General features: G+C 46.8%; 1 protein-coding gene across 1 annotated transcript in view; it reads left to right on the forward strand.

Annotated features, from left to right (window-relative positions):
* The first annotated feature begins 214 nt into the window (after positions 1-214).
* LOC115086231 (acid-sensing ion channel 1C-like) overlaps positions 215-19,676 on the forward strand; it is a 461,666-nt gene continuing 442,204 nt past the window's right edge. Inside the window, exon 1 of the mRNA XM_029592693.1 lies at positions 215-769. Coding sequence (XP_029448553.1) covers positions 215-769 — 555 coding nt within the window. The remainder of the gene's footprint in view (positions 770-19,676) is intronic.

Consider the following 19,676-nt stretch of genomic DNA (forward strand, 5'->3'; position numbering starts at 1 on the left):
GAGAGCGGGTGGCGAGAGGCGGTGAGAGGAGCCTCAGCGATGCTCTGCCCACTTCCCCCGGGAGATCACCCACCACTGCAGACGGCCAAGGCAGGGGGGGAGCGTTAACCTGCCTAGCTGGTGGCAGGAGAGGAAGGGAGGACTTCGGAAACAGGACAGGCTTCTCCCCAATCTCCTCTGCATCTCGGTTCCCGAGACCTCGGCGGTGCCCAGGATGAAGGAGCCTTCGGCGGAGAGCCTCGATTCGGACAGCCCAAACAACCTTGCAACCTTTGCCAATAACTCCACGCTGCATGGCCTGAGCCACATCTTCACCTACGGGCCCTTGACCCTCCGGCGCTGCCTGTGGGCCACTTTCTTCTTGGGCTCCTTCAGCCTCCTGCTGCTGGTCTGCATGGAGCGGGTCACCTTCTACTTCAGCTACCCCCATGTGACCAAGTTGGACGAGGTCGCGGCCCCTAATCTGACCTTCCCGGCCGTTACGATCTGTAACCTAAACGAATTCCGCTTCTCCAGAATCACCCGCAACGACCTGTACCACATGGGGGAGCTCCTTACCCTGCTCAACAAGAGATACGAGCTCACCAGTCCTGCCATGGCCGACCCCGAGGTCCTGGCCATCCTGCGGGACAAGGCCAACTTCAAGAACTTCAAGGCTAAGTCCTTCAACATGACGGAGTTCTACAATCGCACCGGCCACGACATCCAGGAGATGCTGCTGAGCTGCAAGTTCCGGGGTATGAACTGCTATGCCCTCAACTTCTCCACGGTGAGTGGGACCCCCCCCCCCCCCCCCAACCGCTGCGCTCACCTCCCTGTGACATGCATCAGAGGGGTAAAGCATGCACTGATTCGCTTCCAGCCCTGGGGAAGCAGGTGGTGGGGGCGGGAGTGGCTGGCAATGTACAGGGTCATCAGGTGACTCTATGTCACCTAGGAAGGACGGATCCTGTCCCCAGTTTTTCCCCGTTGCATGCATGGAGGCACAGCTCCGATTTCTCCCCGAGAAATGCAGGACTGGATCAGCCTGGACAAGTTACCATGAAGTCAGGGTCCTCGGGGACCCAGTGGGTGATGGAGAAGTACTTGAGCTGAACTTGGCTCAAATGTGAGGCTGACAGTGCACAGCCAGTGTGAGGTTTTCCCCCATGGCATGCATGGAACTGTGTGATTCTGATTTCCCAAAGAGAAGCTCGTCCACCGGGCCGCATTGCTGCCGTGAGGTCGAAACAGGTATTACTCTGCCTGTGGCGGGTAACCCTCTCTGACACCTGTCCGATGAATGCATCCAGCTTCTGCTCCTCTACTGCTTTCCTTTTTACATTTCTTCTCAGCAAAGTCTTGTGGGGCATGTAGTTCTGGAGTGCCAATGGGACTATGACTACCCAGATGACTTTTCTGTTCATGCAGCTGTCTGCTCTAATGAGGCTGTGAGATTGTCATTTGCATTTAAAGCTCATATCAAATGGCACTCTGAGAACAGCTCATGAATCCAAATGTTAAAAAACCCTCCAGCTTGAGTGCCATTCCCAAGAACGAGCATGTCATAGGGGATACCAGTAGGGATGCCATGTCATCCTGGATCACCTAAACAGGCTGATCCGGTCCTGGTTGTGCCCCACTGCATGTAAGAAAATGTACTTCAGATTATTCCACTGATTTCCATCAGACAGTCAGATTTACCAATCTCTGCATGCAAAATCACTAGATAGAGCAGCTTGTTTGGTTGACCTAGGGTGAGGTAGCAACCCCAAGCTACCAGACCTGTCTGGGGTCCTGAAGCTTTCAATAAAGACATCAAAATAAACCACATACACCACATAACAAGTGCAGTATGTGCAGCAGCAGTGCCAGCTTCTCACACACACATACACACTCTCATTCTTACAATGCCCTACCATAGAATAGGTAAAGCATGGGCAGCAATAGTGCAAGCTTCCCTCACACACACTGCCACAGAGCAGATAGAGCACGGGCAGTGGCAATGCCAGCTTCACACACACACACACACACGGTCCCAAAGAACAGGTACAGCACAGGCAACAGCCGTGCAAGCTTCCTACACACACACATGCACTCGTATACTGTGCACACGAACCTGGCAGATCCCATAGAGCAGATCTAATTCCTGTTATTCACTCCCAGGAATAGCAATAGCTTTCTTTAATCTACCTGACTAATAATGTGTAATGGACTTTTCCTCCAGGAAATTGTCCCAGCCTTTTTTAAGCCCTGTGATGCTTTGTCACCTAGATCTTAATCTCTGGTAACAGATTCCACAGCTTCACACTGCACTGAGTGACAAAGTACTTTCTATGATGGGTTTTGAATCTGCTGGCTGTTAGTTTCATGGAGTGCCTCTTGTTTTAGTATTATTTGAATAGGTAAATAACCCTCCTTCATTTACCCATTCCACACCTCTCATGATTTTATAAACTTCTATCCTGTCCCCTCTCAGCTGTCTCTTTTCCAAGCTAAAGATCCCTCGCCTGCGTAGCCTCTCATCATAGGAGAGATGTTCCATCTCCTTTATCATTTTTGACAACCTCCTCTGTTTTATCTTTTTTGAGATGGGATGACCAGATCTGAACCCAATAGTCATGCACATGGATCAATACAAAGGCATTATGATATTCACAGTTTTGTTCTCTATTCCTTTCCAAATACTCCCTAACATATTTGCATTTTGGACCACTGCCACAGACTGAGACAAGGATTTCTACTTATTGTCCATAAGAATTCCAAGATCCTTTTCCCGGGTGGTGATTCCTAGCATTGTGAACTTATAGTTGGGGTTACTTTTCCCTTTGTTCAGCATTTTGCACCTGTCCTCATTAAATTTCATCTTCCCCATTAAGCCATGTCTATCTATGTGGCCAGTGATTTTGTTTTGCCCTGCATCGACAAATGACTCAATGAGTATAGTTTCATGGATCACCCCGGAGCCCTTTTTAAAAATCAGCATCACATTGGTCACTTTCCTGACTTCAGGTATTGTGGCTATTTTAAATAACAGGTTACATTACTAGCAATGGGTATGCAGTTTTATGTTTTACTTCTTTGAGGTTCGGTGATTTGTTATTCTTACGTTTATCAGTTTGATCTATTACATCTTCCATTTTTTCAGAGATTTGTTTTAGTTGCAGAAAAAAATGTTTCTGGTATGGGAAAGTCCCCAGCATCTTCCTCAGTAAAACCCAAGGCTAAAATTTCATTTACCTTTTTCTGCTATTTCCTGTCCTCTCTTTACCCTTGGTCATTTCCTGTTGCTCACTCCCTGGGATATCTCTACTTCATGGGATCTGTTGGGTACTTGTAACCTGGACTGGCCACTGTCAGAGACAGGATACTGGGCTTGATGAACCCTGGTCTAATTTTATTTATTTAGCCATTTTATATCACAACCGTTTACAACATGACGTACATATTTTACATCGACAGGTACGTTGACTTAATGGGGTTAAATAACATACGATTTAAAAATTGACACATACTTTGAATAATGTATTTAGTTCAGGAGATAGGATCTTAAAAACTTTGTCCTTGAGGGTGCATGCTCTGGGTTCAGGTGATTTTAAGTTAGGTTATAGGCATTTTGAAATAACCATGTGTTTAGGTCACGTTTGAATTTCTTTGTTTCTGGAGTCAGTCTTAGATACTCGAATAGAGAGTTCCATAGCATTGGGTCAGCTATTGAGAACATGCAGTCTCTTATTTTTGTTAAGTGAGTATTCTGTAATGATGGCACAGCTAGTAGTCCTTTGTTTTGAGATCTTAAAGATCTCTGTGGCCTGTATGATTGTAGAACTACATCTACCAAGCCAGAGTTATCAGAATGGATGGTGAATTGTATTAATGTTAGGACTTTGTAGCTGATGCGGGATTGTACAGGTAGCTAGTGAAGAGCTATCAGTGAATGTGATATGTGATCGAATTTTCTTGAACGTGTTAAGAGTCTAGCTGCGGCATTTTGTAATAGTTGAAGTTTTTTTTAGAAGACAGTTGGGAACTCCAAGTAGAAATGAATTACAGTAGTCTAAGTTTGGGAAGATGAGGGTCTGCAGGACCGTGCGGAAGTCTGCATGAGTCAGCAATGGTTTCAATCTAAGTAGTAAGCGCAGTTTGGCATATCCTGATTTGATTAAATTTATTTACGTGCTTTTCCATTGATAGGTTCTCGTCAATCTGTATACCTAAGTCCCATACTTGCTCCGAGGGTGTGTGTTGAAGTTGCCCATGTCAAGTGTTTGAGGAGTCACTATAGGGAGATTTTTTCTCAGTAGAATGATTTCAGTTTTATTAGTGTTTAGAGTTAGTTTAAGTTTGGATAGTTTATGTTGTATAGCCTTCATGTGTGTAGCTAGAGTTAATCTTGCATTTTCAATAGATTTGGTGCAAGGTATAAAGAATTGAATGTCATCAGCGTATAGGAAGAAGGCGATTCCTAGATCAGATAGAAGTCTACATAAAGGAAGCATATAGATGTTGAATAAAGTTGCATGGCAATTATTCTGTTCTTATCTAGCTTTCCAGCTAAGTTCCTTACAGGCTTTCTGAATCAAATGTATTTTCTAAAAGCTTTTATAATTGGTTTTTACCTCTATGACAAGCTTCTTTTCAAATTCTTTGCCTGCTACATTATTGCTTTACAACTAACTTGCAAGTGCTTATGCTCATTTCTGTTTTCCTCATTTATGTCTGCTTTCTATTTTTTTAAAAATTGAACCATTCTGGCAATCGTTTTGTCTTCTTTTGAAAATTTAAATGCATGGAATACATTTTACCTGGGCTTCCAAGATGGTATTTTTAAACAAAGTTCATGCTTCATGCAAACTTTTAACCTTGGCAACTACTCCTTTTCATTTTATTCTAAATAATTTCCTCATTTTATTGTAGTCTCTTTTTTTAAAGTTAATATTTCTGAAGTAATTTTAGTTAGTATCCACCTTTCATTGATTATGACAAATTTAATTACAATATGAACATACTGGCAAGCGGCTCGACCATCTTTACCCCTTGCACCATGTCCTGCACTCCAATGAGAACTAGATACAGAGAAGTAGTGATTGTCTCTGGCACCCGGGGACCAATGCATTTGTGTTGCCTCCTTGGCACCCCCTCCCAAATCCTTCTTGTAGAAGTGCTTAAGGGCAAGAAAGTTGCATTAATAGAAACCCAAGAAAAGAAATGAACATAAGATCATAAATTGCTATACTGGATCAGACTGAGGGTCCACCAAGCCCAGCATCCTGTTTCCAATGGTGGTCAATACCAGATACAAGTACCTGGCAAGTACCCAAATATTAAGAGGTCCATATTCAAAAGGATTTAGCCGGCTTACTTAGAAGTTAGCCAACTAAATGAATATTTGGACACATCCAGCTAAATTCTAGCCAGCTTTTGAGTTAGGTGGCTAGAATTTAGTTGGAAAAGTTAGGTGTGTTCCAGGGATGTAACTGGGAGGAGTTGAGTTTGCCAGCTAAGTTAACCGGCTAATTCCGATATGCAGTTAGTCGGATGACTTAGTCGGTTAAGTCTTGGCAGGTCAAATTGCTGTCCTAATGTTAGCCAGCTATAGTTAGCCGACTAACCAATTAAGATAACCAGATATATTCAATAGTGTGGCTGCACTATTGAATATGCCTCCAAAGTTAGTTGGATAAGTTTATCTGGCTAACTTTTCTATCCAGACTGTATCTGAATCTGGACCTCTAAATGGATCCCATGCTACTAATGCTGGTAATAAGCAGTGGCTATTTCCTAAATCAACTCAATAGCAGTTTATGGACTTCTCCTCCAGTAACTTATCCAAACCTTTTTTAAACCCAATAAGCTAACTGTCTTAACCACATCCTCTGGCAATGAATTCCGGAATTTAATTGTGCACTGATTGAAAAAGAATTTTCTTTGATTTGTTTCAAATGTGCTACTTGCTAACTTCATGGTGTGCCCCCTAGTCCTTGTATTATCTGAAAGAGTAAACAACTGATTTACATTAACCCCTTCTAATCCGTTCATGATTTTAGAGACCTCTATCATATCCTCCCCACTCAGCCATCTCTTCTCCAAGCTGAACAGCCCTAACCTCTTAAGCCTTTCCTCATAAAGGAGCTGTTTCATCCACTTTATCATTTTGGTTGCCTTTTCTCTGTATCTTTTTTGAGATGTAGCAACCAGAATTGAACACATTACTATGGAGCGATACAGAGGCATTATTAAATTCTCCATTTTATTCACCATTCCCTTCCTAATAATTCCTAATATTCTGTTTGCTTTTTTGACTGCTGCAGCACACTGAGCTGACAATTTCAATGTATTGTCCACTATGATGCCTAAATCTTTTTCCTGGGTGGTAACTCCTAATATGAAACCTAATATTGTGTAACTACAGCACCATTTTTCCCCTTTATGCATCTACTTGCACTTGTCCACATTAAATTTCATCTGCTATTTGGATGCCAATCTTCCAGTCTCACAAGGTCCTCCTGCAATTTATTTCTATCTGCCTGAGATTTAAATATTCTGAATAATTTTGTAACATCTGAAAATTTGATCTCCTCACTTGTCGTTCCCCTTTCCAGATCATTAATAAATACATTAAAAATCACCGGTCCAAGTACAGATCCCTGAGGCACTCTACTGTTTACCTCTCTCCACTGAGAAAATGGACCATTTACTCATACTCTGTTTCCTGTCTTTAAACGAGTTTGCAATCCACAAAAGGATATCGCCTCCTATCCCATGACTTTTACATTTTTTTAGAAGCCTCTCATTAGGGTAGTGTTGCGGGAGCGCTAGGGAGTGGTCCCGATTCCGGGGAGATTGGTGTGCCCTTGGACCACGGCACGACTGCAGAGAGGAGCTCCGTGGAAGCGCCGAGACAGGCAAGCCATGTCCAAGCATGGGTGGAACAGGCTGACCACTGGAGCCCTAACCTCTGCCGAACCTGCACGCACCGGTAGAGACCCAACAATGCAATGCTGGTCTCTGGGGTAGCCCTCCGGCCACTCGATAGCCCTTTCGGACCTGCCACTAGGGAACGGCACATGCTATAGGTCAGACAGAAGTCGAGGACAGGTGATGGTACTAGAACTTGGAACAAGACTGGAACTTGGAGACTTGGACAAGGCTTGAAAACTTGAACAAGACGAGGTTACTTGGAACTCAGACAAGACGAGGGTGCTTGGAACTCAGACGAGACGAGGATGCTTGGAAATTGGAACTCAGATGAGAAAGGACACTTGGAACTTGGATGCAAGGTGCTCAGACGAGGACTTGGAACTTGGAATGACTCAGATGAGGACTTGGAACTTGGAAGGACTCAGACAAGGACTAGGACTCAAGATATTCGGAGACTTAGACAGGCACTGCCCCGCAGGGCGCCCTAGACAGCCAATGTGGGCTGGTCACGGACCGCCCTGTCCCACTGCGTGCCCTAATTAACCTGAAGAGGCTGGTCGCGGACCACGCGGACAGCAGGACATGCACAGGTCTGAGGCTCAGGGCGAAGGAGAAGTCCGGGCAGTGCTCGAAGACGGATCCAACTGGAAGAGGACTCCAGCCACCACAAACGGACACCGGATCAATACAGATTTACTCCCAGGGAAGGTCAGCGGGAGACGAGGTCCAAGGCGAGGCAAAGCTGGACCCGGAGCTAGGAACTAGCAGTACTTCAGGAACAGAACTGGATGGAAGACATCAGGATCAGGACTCGGAACATCAGGATCAGAACTTGGAACATCAGGACTTGGAACTTGGAACATCAGGACTGGAATGTAGGGCATTAGGTACAACAGGACACCGGTACCTCTGTGAAAAAAACAAAAGCAAGACCGATGCCTTGGAAAGTAAATTTATTCAATACAATAATGCCTGCCCGACGCCGGCCGAGTTTCGCCCTTTCGGCTGCATCAGGGGCTCTTATAATTACTTTGCAAAATGTGTTCTCAAACACACTTATGGAAACCACTTAAGAGTCCTGTCTTGATGAATGTTCAAGGAATCTCAGGGGATGCAAATAAGCTGCAACAAAGGCATATTTCATCAAAGGTATGTCATAGTGCCTTCACTATGTCGATAAATACACGATTCCTGCTTGTGCACAGATAAAATTGCAGCGTGTTTGAGTCTTAGCAAAACTCTAAGATGACATACTTTTGATGAGATATGCCGTTGTGTGCAGCTTATTTGCATCCCCTGAGATTCCTTGAACATTCATTAAGACGGGACTCTTAAGTGGTTTCCATAATCACACTATAAACATTGTAAGCAGTTGAAATTTTCAACACTATCCAAGTGTGTTTGAGAACACATTTTGCAAAGTATGCAATTATAAGAGTCCCTGATGCAGCCGAAAGGACAAAACTCGGCCGGAGTCGGGTGGGCATTATTGTATTGAATACATTTACTTTCCAAGGCATTGGTCTTGCTTTTGTTTTTTTCACATCCGTGGCTACTTTAGACCATCTACCACTTTGCTTTTTGGCACCGGTACCTCTGGCCACCAGGACATCAGGGTGTCTGGATATCTAAGGCATCTGAGCATCAAGGACCTCTGGAGATGAAGAAATCAGGGACGTCTGGAACACAAAGCATGGAACATCAGGCACTTCTGGACCGGGGACATCAGGACTAGGAACATTCAGGGACTGGACATCAGAAGACGAAGACATCAGAAGACGAAGACATCAGAAGACAGGGACATTGGAACATCTAGAGATAAGGAGAGCTGGACATCTGAAGACAAGGAGATCTGGACATCTGGAGACAAGGAGATGGGATCAGATGAGAGACCAGGACATGGAACGAAGATGAAGACCGAAGGTTCAGGAACCATGGATGAAGACAAGGAATACCAATGAAGAACAGAGTTCCTTGATGAAGGGAGGAAGGATCACGGATGTTTCCTGGAACGAAGAGCTGGAACGGAGGATCTAGGAGCAGTCCAGCTCCATGACTGGCTCCTTGCGAAAGCAAAGACTGACTGAAGGATGGCCTACTTTATAGGGCTGAAGAGGAAACACCTCGGGGACGACAGCAGGAGGAGCTCAGGAGGACTGCCCACTGCTGGTCCTTTAAATGAAGAAGAGAGGTGCAGCCGCACGCCTAGGAAGGGGCAGGACCTTGGAGAGCGGCGTCCATGCCGCAAGAAGGAAGCGGGCCTTGATGTCGGTGGCTCCCTGCCGCGAAGAACGAAGATAATGGCGGCTCCCAGGCCCCATAAAGAGGAGCTCCGGGGTGGCCTCCTGGCCGTGGAAGAGGACCTGGATGATGGGAGCCTCTGGGCCGCAGAAGAAGGACATCAGCGGCTCCCAGGCTGCGTGGAAGAAAACAACAGCGGTTCCCAGACCGCATGGAGAGCTGGTCTGTGGCAGCTCCCTGCCACAGGTAGCAGCAGTGAAGGCGGCAATGGCAGCGGCCTCCAGGCCGCGAGGATAGTGGGCAGCAGTTGGCAGCAGCGGCCTCCGGGCCCCACTGCGAGGTAAGAGGCTGCTTGTGGGCCTAGCCTCAAGCAGGATCACAACAGGTACTTTGTCAAACTGACAGACTGTTATGAATAGTCTATGGAGCAAAAGTTTCCCTGCCCGCAGACAGGCTGCCAACATTGCCCCTTCCCTCTGTGGTTCTGCAAACAAACAAAAGCATTCTTTGATAAAGAATAAGACCAAGAGGCGAGGATTGTGATGTTAAATTTATAAATTCTTCCAAAATTTCCACTTCTGACCATTAGGAGAGAAAAAAAAAGGAAAACCATTACAAATTTGTCCTTTTTTCCAGACCTGCACACATCATTGCAGCCTCATTACAGCACACTGCCTGCCCCCTCACCAAATAAAGAATAACTGGCCACAAATTAGAAACAGAAATATGGAGACAAAAGCTGAAATGGAAACCCCAAAAAGCCAGACTCTGCCTGCAATATAACACCAGAGAAAAAATACAGAAGTATTCAGATGCAAAATGACACAGAGAAAATCAAATTCTCCCACTTCCCATCTCAAACAGATGCAAAGTAGACTCAGTCTTCTACCCTCCCAGGCCCCAGCAATCTTGCTCCACAGCCCCCTCTCACCTCCCAGTCCCTGGCATTTTTGCCCCCCCAGTCCTCCTAGTGCCCAGCAGTCATGCTCCCCAGTCTCTCTCCCCTCCCAAACCTTCCAGCCAGACTAATATGCAATACAATAATGCAAAAAACAGAAGCATCACCATGCCTTATAAAATAAAATCAGGAAATATAAATCAATCATAATAGAAACCATACTAATAAAAAACAATCTTTCAAAAACAGGTGATTAATACAGTATCTAATAAAGAAGAATAAAAACAACTTTGAACATTTCCCAAAAATCAATTAAATATTCAAAACAGCAGACATGCCAAATAACACCCAATAATAAAAATAAAAACTAATAAGGATAAAAAATGTTTCCCTCACCATACCTGGAAATGTTTGATTTCCAGTCACCTAAGATTGTTCTGGATTAGTGGAAGGGAAATGGGGTTGATGGGGGGAGGGGGAGCAGGAGAGGAGGGTACACAAACTTTTTCTTCTCTCTCATATACACACATATTCATTCACACATATGCACTCTTCTACTCTCAGACCCTCTTCCATTTCCTCACTCCCCCTTTCCCTCTCCTCAGTCACTCAACCCCCTTTTCATCACTCTTACCTTGCTTCTCTCCCAGTCACTCACCTCTTCCCTTTCCCCCTCAGTCTTTCACCCCCTCCCGCCAATTCCTTCCCTCCTCTCTGCACTCAACACCCTCTCTCCCGTCACTCACAACCCTCACACCTTCCCTCCCCATTCTTCATTCATACCCCTTCCCTTTCAGTCGCAACCTGCCATGACGCATCTGTGTTCCAGTGGTACTAGTCTTCTTCCTGTTGGCCAGGAGTGGGAAGCCCACCTGTAGGCCATAATTTGGGCCACCGCAAGGCATCTAGTGCCTAGCTCTCTCTCTGATATGCACATGCTCTCAAACACGCAAATTCCTCCTCTTTCATACGCACATCCGCATGCACATGCTCCCTCTCTCTCATGCACACGTTCTCACATAAACGCTCCCTCTCTCTCATATACATAGGCTGTTACACATACGCATATGCTCTCTATGTACACATGCTCATACAAATGCCCCTCTCCCTCATATGCACAGCCTCTCACACACATGCAAGCTCATCTCTCTCATATACACACCCGCATGCACATGCTCCCTCTCTCGTAAACACATGTTCTCACACACACAAGCTCCCTCTTTCTCATATATACAGGCTCTCACATAAACATTCCCTCTCATATGCATAAGCTCTTACACACATGCACTCTCCCTCTCTCATACACACATGCTCTCACATGCATGCTCCCTCTCTCTCATACACACACACACACACACCCACCCCAGACAGGCTCCCATTCACACATACACACACACCCCAGTCAGGTTCCTATACCACTTACACCCCCCCCCCCCCAGTCAGGTTCCTATACAGATATAGCAAATGTTGCTTACCTGATGTAACAGGTGTTCTCACAGGACAGCAGGATGTTAGTCCTCACAAATGGGTGACATCGAGGATGGAGCCCTGTACGGAAAACTTTTCTGTCAAAGTTTCAACAAGCTTTGACTGACACTGGCACACTGGGTGCACTGAGCATGCCCAGCCTGCAATTATCCCTGTGAGCCACAGGTGTCTCCCTCAGTCTCGTCTTATAGCTAAAAAGCGCAAGCGAAACTAAAATAAAAGTATACAGACCCAACTCCGCGGGGTGGCGGGAGGGTTTCGTGAGGACTAACATCCTGCTGTCCTGTGAGAACACCTGTTACATCAGGTAAGCAACATTTGCTTTCTCACAGGACAAGCAGGATGGTAGTCCTCACAAATGGGTGAGTACCGAGCTGAGGATGCCCGGGAATGCACCAGATACACCGCAGATGCGCAAAGGCGTAACGACTGAGGTGGAAATGGGAACGGAGGGCATCCGCAACACCATAATGGGTTCGTGGAAGGATGTTGGGTAGTGAATTGAAAAAAGTAAGAGTAGGCGGACTGGCCAAACATGGAGCATGCCGGCTAGTCAAATGTAAGCAATAATAGGCTGCGAAGGTATGGAGAGGACTCCAGGCTGCAACCTGATAAAAAAGTACAAGCAGCAGTAACCAAAGGGAAGCTGTTAAGGCTAAGACGGACACAACAGTATGTGGATACCCACAGTGTTGTAGTGAAATGTCTGCTTGTTGGTAGGAAAGGAAATATAGACCACTTAATCAGAAGGATTAGGTCTGTGTGGCCACTGGAAGTAGCAGCTTGACCCTTGCATGAAGGAAAGAGTCAAGTGGAATTCACATGGAATGCAGTGCAATGTAGATAGAATGTAAGCGCAGCATTACTGTCCAGGAATGTGGAAAACCCAGTCTCTCCCTAGGGCGAGAGAGAGAGGTTAGGAAAAATTAATAGAGTATTTCCTGAGGAAAGGAGATACAACATCTACCTGAAAAGGATAGAAAGTTGAATGCGTAGAACTACTCAGTGGCAGAGGAACGGAGTCAGGTGAGTATGGAAAGAGTGCATAACTCACGGACCCTGCTGGCAGGAATGACATTAAGAGGGAAAGAAGTTCCCTTGCCAAACTGTGGAAGAGAGGAATGGAAAGGCTCAAACGTAGAATGTATGAGACTTATAAGGAGAATATATATGTTCATTCCGTGATTAGAGAAATAGAGGCGGCTTGATCAGTGGATAATCCATGGTAAGCCGACTCAGAGAGGATTACCGAAAACGGGAACCCAACTCCCAAAACGATACACCTCCTAAGAGAAAGGTGTATCTATGTGGAGGATGTCTGGAGAACAGAATCCGAGGGAGTAAGAAAAAATGGTGGAAAAGTAAAAGGGGTAATACCTCTTTTTTTTTTTTTTTTTTAGTGTCAGGAGGTAAAGCCTGCCATATTAAACGGCAAGATTTATGTTTAGAAGGTTTTGTGACGCTACCAGAACCTAAGAACATCAGTAAGTCTATGATTTGGGACTGACTGGTGAGGGAATAAAAGGTTACTGATATGATGGATTGAGAAGTATGGGAAGCATACTGATCTCAGTCAGGGAGTGGGGAAAAGAATACTGAACCCCATCCCAGTTCAACATCAGAAGAATGCTGGCTACGAGAGGCAGCAGAAGAGATATATTGAAGAGGCCTTTGATGGAAGAAAAGGCATCTAAGGGAACGCATAGGAAACATGTGTAGGGAGCAGAACCTGTGCATCGTATGGAATGATGCAGACGCAGAGGAAAGTTTAGTTAAACTCAGCGTTAAAAGATTTGCCCTGTACACATGTAATTGAGACCATTCGAGAGGATAGAACCTACGTGGAGAAGGTCAGATAGAGCGTTCATTAAATCTCTTAGATATGTGGCCCAAGGACGCATGAAGTGAACAAGGGCCAAGGGTAGAGCTGCGCAGCTGTCTAGCAGAGCAGCTAAGAGGTAATGCGTGCTTATGAGTTGGAAAGCACATTGTCCCTATGCTGTCTGTCTGTATGCACAAAGAATTGTTGCAAAAGCAGTATTGGAAGGCATAAGGGCATAACTCATGGGTGCAACGTCCAGGACGTTTATGAGAAACTATGCTGGAGTGCAATAGATGCATAATGGGTTGACAGCTTTCAGGAGAAACTTTATAACCCTAAGGAATTGCGAGCATGAGTCGAAGGAGACTAGGTCCTAGTTCGAACTGGGATAAGAATCAGGGACGAAAGCAATGAAACCACTTAGGTCCATTGAGTATAGAATGTCACTGAATATAACCCATAGCAGTTTTGAATTATGAGAAAAATGCATAGTGGGAAGAAACCCCATAGCCCAACCATGAAAAGTTGAAAGGCTGAGGTTATGGAAAATATGCGCAGGGACATATAACAATGTATCAGAATGTCTGTGCGCATGCTGGACAAGAGGGTCTTAAGACTGTGGTGTCCAGAAGTGTTACAGAAGGGATTTATGGCAGTGACAGTAATCCCAGTTAGTAAATGTATAGTGAGTCCTGAAAAAAGTGAGAGCTCCTTGCATGTACTGAAAGTGGTTAGCAGTAGTCTATGCAAGGAAAGTGAATGATGTTACACTCCGCAGAGAAAACAGCATTCACCAACAGTGATGCAAGAGACAGTTCACTTACCGAAGCTGGTGCTAGCGGCAGAGCTTGGGGTTGTAATGTTGACTCACCATAAAGCACATAGAAACATTAAAATAATGTACTTACTGCAGTATGGAGTGATGGTAACCAAAGATACCATTGTACCTGTGACGTCTAAAGAAAGTTGGATTTTCTTAGGTCCAGGATGTGCGGAGAGTAACTATTTTCTGTTAAAAGAAAGAATAGTGCAATTAAAACTCCCCAACCCCCCTCCCTTCTCCCCTCTGCACTTCGTAGCGCCTGGGGGAGTGTACCGGGACTTTGGTACAAGGTGGGGTGGCCGCTCTGATATCTGACCAGATGGGAGACCAGGAGGTGTCCCAATGGAGGATATCATGTAGGCTCCTGCAGGTGTGTGAGCGGTAAGTGGTACCCGCATTTCTGTATGCTGTACAAGGAGACACTGAGACCTGTGGCCAGGCCTCAAGGTGGACTTGTACATGGGGCAATGGTTGCTGAATCTTATGTTTAGCAGATCAGCCAATGCAGCTGGACCTTGGTTGGGAGGGAACCAAGAGTCAGAGCATTGGTCGGCACAGGGACTTGTTACTGACAAGAGAAGAAGCCCTGCTGCAATCCCAAGAAGATAGAGGGGTTCTCCTGATATTGTGGCTAACATAGCTAACATAGTGATATGTGACACTAATACAGTTCTAAAAGGCACATGACCCAGAACTTTTCGAACCACGGTGCGAATGGGAGAACACAACTCTATGGGAATGCCGCCGAAGCGGGTACTTACCATCCGACGTGGATCGCCGCAAGACGAGCCGGTGAAGATTGTTGACCCCGACGGTCTCCGGAGTCCTCGAGGGTAAGGCCGGGGACGTAAACGTCCATCTCGCTCTGAAACCCGGTATGGTGGCACAGGTACAGAGGAGACAGGCCAGGCGTGAGTGGCGTTTAGACTGCTAAGTGTAACAGATGGCCATAGTCCCACACCACTTGACGGTGGGGCACGCCAGGAACAGAGGAGCCCTAACGGAACTCATGTTCCCTTCCCTCGTCACAGCGGCTCGATGTGTCGTGACGCCAATGCAGAAGCTGTCGGACCTGGATCCGGAAGTTCTGGATCACCAAGGACTGCCAAAACTGTAGGAACAGTGCTGATGGCAGTGGTGATGTCGCTCTGCCCGAGCGTTGTCCAGCCTGGAGAAGGATGGCACCGATGTGCTGGATGGCGTCAGCGGCGGACGATCACGATGTCGGCGATGATGGGTGCCACGGTGCTCGGCCCGGTCTTTCCCCAGCGCCGAGATGGAAGCCCTCGTCATCCTGGAAGGCGATCGATGACGAACTGTCAGCACGCCTGCTCTGCTCCTGACACAATGGAGTGCCTTAAGCTAATACGGGGCTTAAAAAAGAACCCAAAGCGTGGAGCAATGTGAGGAGGCGAGGGTATTATGTGGCGGTGCTATGTCGGTATTGACGATATTGAAGGCAACCTAAGGGGCTTCGAGGATATCATCAAAATGGGTATGAAAAATCGTCGATGACTGGCCAGGAGAATGATGACAGTGACGGGCACTGACAGCAGTGGCATAGGTATCTTTGAAACGATGTGGAATCGAATAATCGAAAAACATTGCCGTTATTGAAAAAGATACTGGCATCGACTGAGTCGAAGTCGAATCAATAGGGCGTCAAGGACACCGAAGGAAAACGGCGGTGTCGAGGGCATCGATGCATGGAGGCGGGCATTTATGCCGTTTGTGGCATGGCCACGGGCATCAACTATAGGGCCACAGACGTTGACGGTATCGATTTGGACAGACTCAGATTTCCAAGTGTACATGGCATCGGTGCCCCTGACACGTGTGTCGGTGGCATCGATATGGACACGTATGGAATCGATGGCATGGATCTCCCAGTCGATGAATTCCATCCCGGCATCAACGCCAGTCCTGGAATCGGCATGGGCATCGATGCCAGCCATAAGGCTGGCATTGGCATCAACGCCCATCCACGGAATCGAGCCGGCATGGATACCCACCGATGGGACCCACCTGGGCATCGAATTTCACCGATGGGAGCAGCCTGGCATCGACTGCCCTCGATGGATGCATTCTAACATAGATGCCCATGGATGAAACACCTGGGCATCGGTGTCCATCGATGCAAAAGGACCCGGCACCGATGCCATCGACGGACGGCCATCCGGCACCAATGCCATCGACGGACAAGCCATCCGGCACCGATGTCCATCGATGGGGACCATCCGGCACCGATGTCCACCGATGGGGACCATCCGGCATCGATGCCCACCGACGAATCGATGTGGCACCGATGCCCACCGATGGAAAAGGGCTGGGCATCGGTGGGGAGGATGGGGCATTGATGGCATCCCCAAAAGGGGGGGTGGCATCGATGAAGTGACCCTGGGATCGTTAAAAAGTGTCTCGGGCAGCGGTGGCGGCGACCCGAGTATGCATGGCAGTGACTAACAGCGTGTGCGTCAATGGCATGCATCCGGGTAGGGACGGCACCGAGGAAGCCCAAGGAAAAAAAACAGTGCGTAGGAGGAAAAAGCCTGGTAGCACTGAAAAGCAAAAAACATGGATAAAGGCATCAGGGCACCGTGGGGGGAGGGGCGCTGATGACATATAAAAGCCCAGGGCGGTTTAGGAGGGTCCCGGTGTAGCGATAGGGTATCGACTGCGTGAGGGTACCAGGGAACGAAGGACTTGAAGCTACAGAAGTCCTAAAGTTAAGGAAAAAAATCCCTACCCCACTAGCATAAGCAAGCAGAGTGTCACAGAGATACTCGCAAGCTGTTTAAAGCTAACTGAAAAATGGGGGAAGGGAAGGCTTCAGTCAGTTAACAGCCTTAAGATAGTGACAGGAACTGACCGAAAAATAAGAATTAGTACTCACCGAGCGTCGTAAAAACGTACGCGGAGGGAGACCTGTGCAGGGAAAAGTGTTTTTTGAAGTGAAAAGTTAAGTGTTTCCATGAGGTAATTAGTTAAAAAATCCTCACAGAGCTCCAACCGCTATGCTGACTGCAGAGCGGAAAAAAGAAGACTGAGGGAGACACCTGTGGCTCACAGGGATAATTGCAGGCTGGGCATGCTCAGTGCACCCAGTGTGCCAGTGTCAGTCAAAGCTTGTTGAAACTTTGACAGAAAAGTTTTCCGTACAGGGCTCCATCCTCGATGTCACCCATTTGTGAGGACTACCATCCTGCTTGTCCTGTGAGAAATATATATACACACACACATACCCCAGTCAAGTTCCCATGGACATACACTCACCCACCCACCCCATTCAAACCTCCACCCCAGGCAGGCTCCATTCACACAAACCACAGTCAGGCTCTCATTCTCACCTTCACCCCAGTTGGCTCCCATTCACACTTCTACCACAGCCAGGCTCCCATTCACACACCCACCACACACCTCAGCCAGGCTCTCATTCATTCATTCACATTTACACACACTCCACTTAGGCTTTCATTCATTCACACATACACACACACACCATTGGAGGCAGATGGGGGGGGGGGGGGCAATTCTACTACTCTTCTTTGTATGCCAGCCCCTGTGTTATTCAAATCTCGTGAGACTGACACTTCCTTTATGCTGATCTTGTGTATTGAGAGAAAGTGCTAGCTGCACTATTTGGGATAGGCATGCCGGCACAGTGCAGGAGGAGGAGAACAGGCTCCCTCTTCTTTTTTGTCTGCTGGTGGGATGGATTTCACCGGCGGCTTTGCGGGCCTCCTCGTAGTGCCAGTCTTGCCCGTGTGCGATTTCATCCAGGCCTGCTTCCGCAGCAGGGCCTGGAGTTTTCACAAGTTCCCGACACTGAAAAAAAAAATACAAAAAAGGCTCCTGGGTGCCCCCTACAGCCTGGTGCCTGGGGGCCTTGGCTTCCCTGCACACCACTTGCTATGCCACTGACTAGATCTAAAGAGGTTCCACATTCTTGTTAGTTTCATGAGCAGCAGCTGCTGCATGAAGGTGTCATTTATGGCATCTCGAAACTTTACCTTCGTAGCATGTCTTAAAGTGTCATTTAACCAATCAATACTTTGATAGTTGAACTCCGTCATTATAATTGTGTTGCCAATTTTATTAGCCTGTTTAATCTTTGGTAGTACTGCATGGATAGGTGGGGGGAAGAATACCCCAATTACTATACTCGTCACGATCCATAAAAATAGAACGTTTATCCTGCTTGATTCTATGCTATCCTGTCTCATTATGAGATGAAATCTAATGCTTACTTCTAAATAACTGCTCATAATAAGAAATGCTTTGTGTTCATTATTGTAAAATGGAGTTATGAATACATTTTGAATGAAAATAACATTTAAGAATTATTGACACTTTAGTGTTTACAACAACAGGTTGTTCTATTTTTTTGGTTTCGGGTTTTGATATTTTGATAGAACAGTGTTAGCGGTCTTTTGTTTGTAATAGTGTTTCTATGCTATCCTTAACATCTACTGCCACCCCTCTAGCAATATGATCTTCCTCTCATGGCGATATGATTTGTCCCCTGGCGTGTCTTCCTTGGCACATGTGCGCTAGCTATTCTGGCTTTTAAAGGGTTTCCAGAGGTAAAAACCATCCATGGCGCAATTCAATGACATCATAGGCCCGGAGTATTTAAAGGCCGGCTCTGTGCCATGCTGACGCCTCTGCAACAGGTCTCCAGTGCTAAGCTGTTGGTTCTCATTGCCTTGTGTTCCTCCCTTTCCATGTCCCTGTCCTTCCAGCCTTGTCTTGCTGTGTTCCTACTTGCTTTGCCCAGTCTGGCCTTATGTGTCTGACTTATCTTGCCTTCCCCCATCTCCTGCTCCTTCCCAACTTCACTTTGCCTTGTCTTCTTGCCAGCCCTCCTTTGGACTGATCTCTGCTGCTGACCTGGAATGCCTTAGAACCTTGCTTGTTCTCTGCCAGCTTTGATCATTGCCTGGACTCCATCCCCTACAATCCACCTGCCAGCTCTTAGATTCCAAGGACCCAACCTGTGGGAGAGGGGGCTGGTAGAGGCAAAGACTCTGGACTGCCAGGGCCCTGCCTGTTGGCTTATTTGCTGCCGCCTGCTGGGGCCTGACTCGTGGCTCCATGTATCAGGCAGCACCAACTCAGCAGTGGTCAAGGGCTCACATTCCCTTGAGCCTGGCACTTTTGTCCTGGGCACAAACCCCTAGTGACATATCCTTGGTGCGAGAGGTTAAGGCTTCACCAGGAGGGCAGGTCCTAGTTACAGGATCAGTTCCTGCCACACCAAGATGATGGCCTCCTTCCAGGTGACCTTGCATCGTCAAAGCAGCTCAGGGGCTGCCAGACTGGAGTTGAAACTGCTCTGCTATGTTCTTGATGGTCTCCTCTGTATGTGCTCAGCTCCTCCATGTCTGCTATTCTGGCCTCCACAGGTTGGACTAATTCTCTAAGAACCAAGAGTACTTTGCATTGGGAGCAGACATATAACCTCTCACCAACTGATAAGGTAGCCACATATGAGCAAAGAGCTC

The sequence above is a fragment of the Rhinatrema bivittatum genome, chromosome 2, assembly GCF_901001135.1.
Source record: "Rhinatrema bivittatum chromosome 2, aRhiBiv1.1, whole genome shotgun sequence".
NCBI lineage: Eukaryota > Metazoa > Chordata > Amphibia > Gymnophiona > Rhinatrematidae > Rhinatrema > Rhinatrema bivittatum.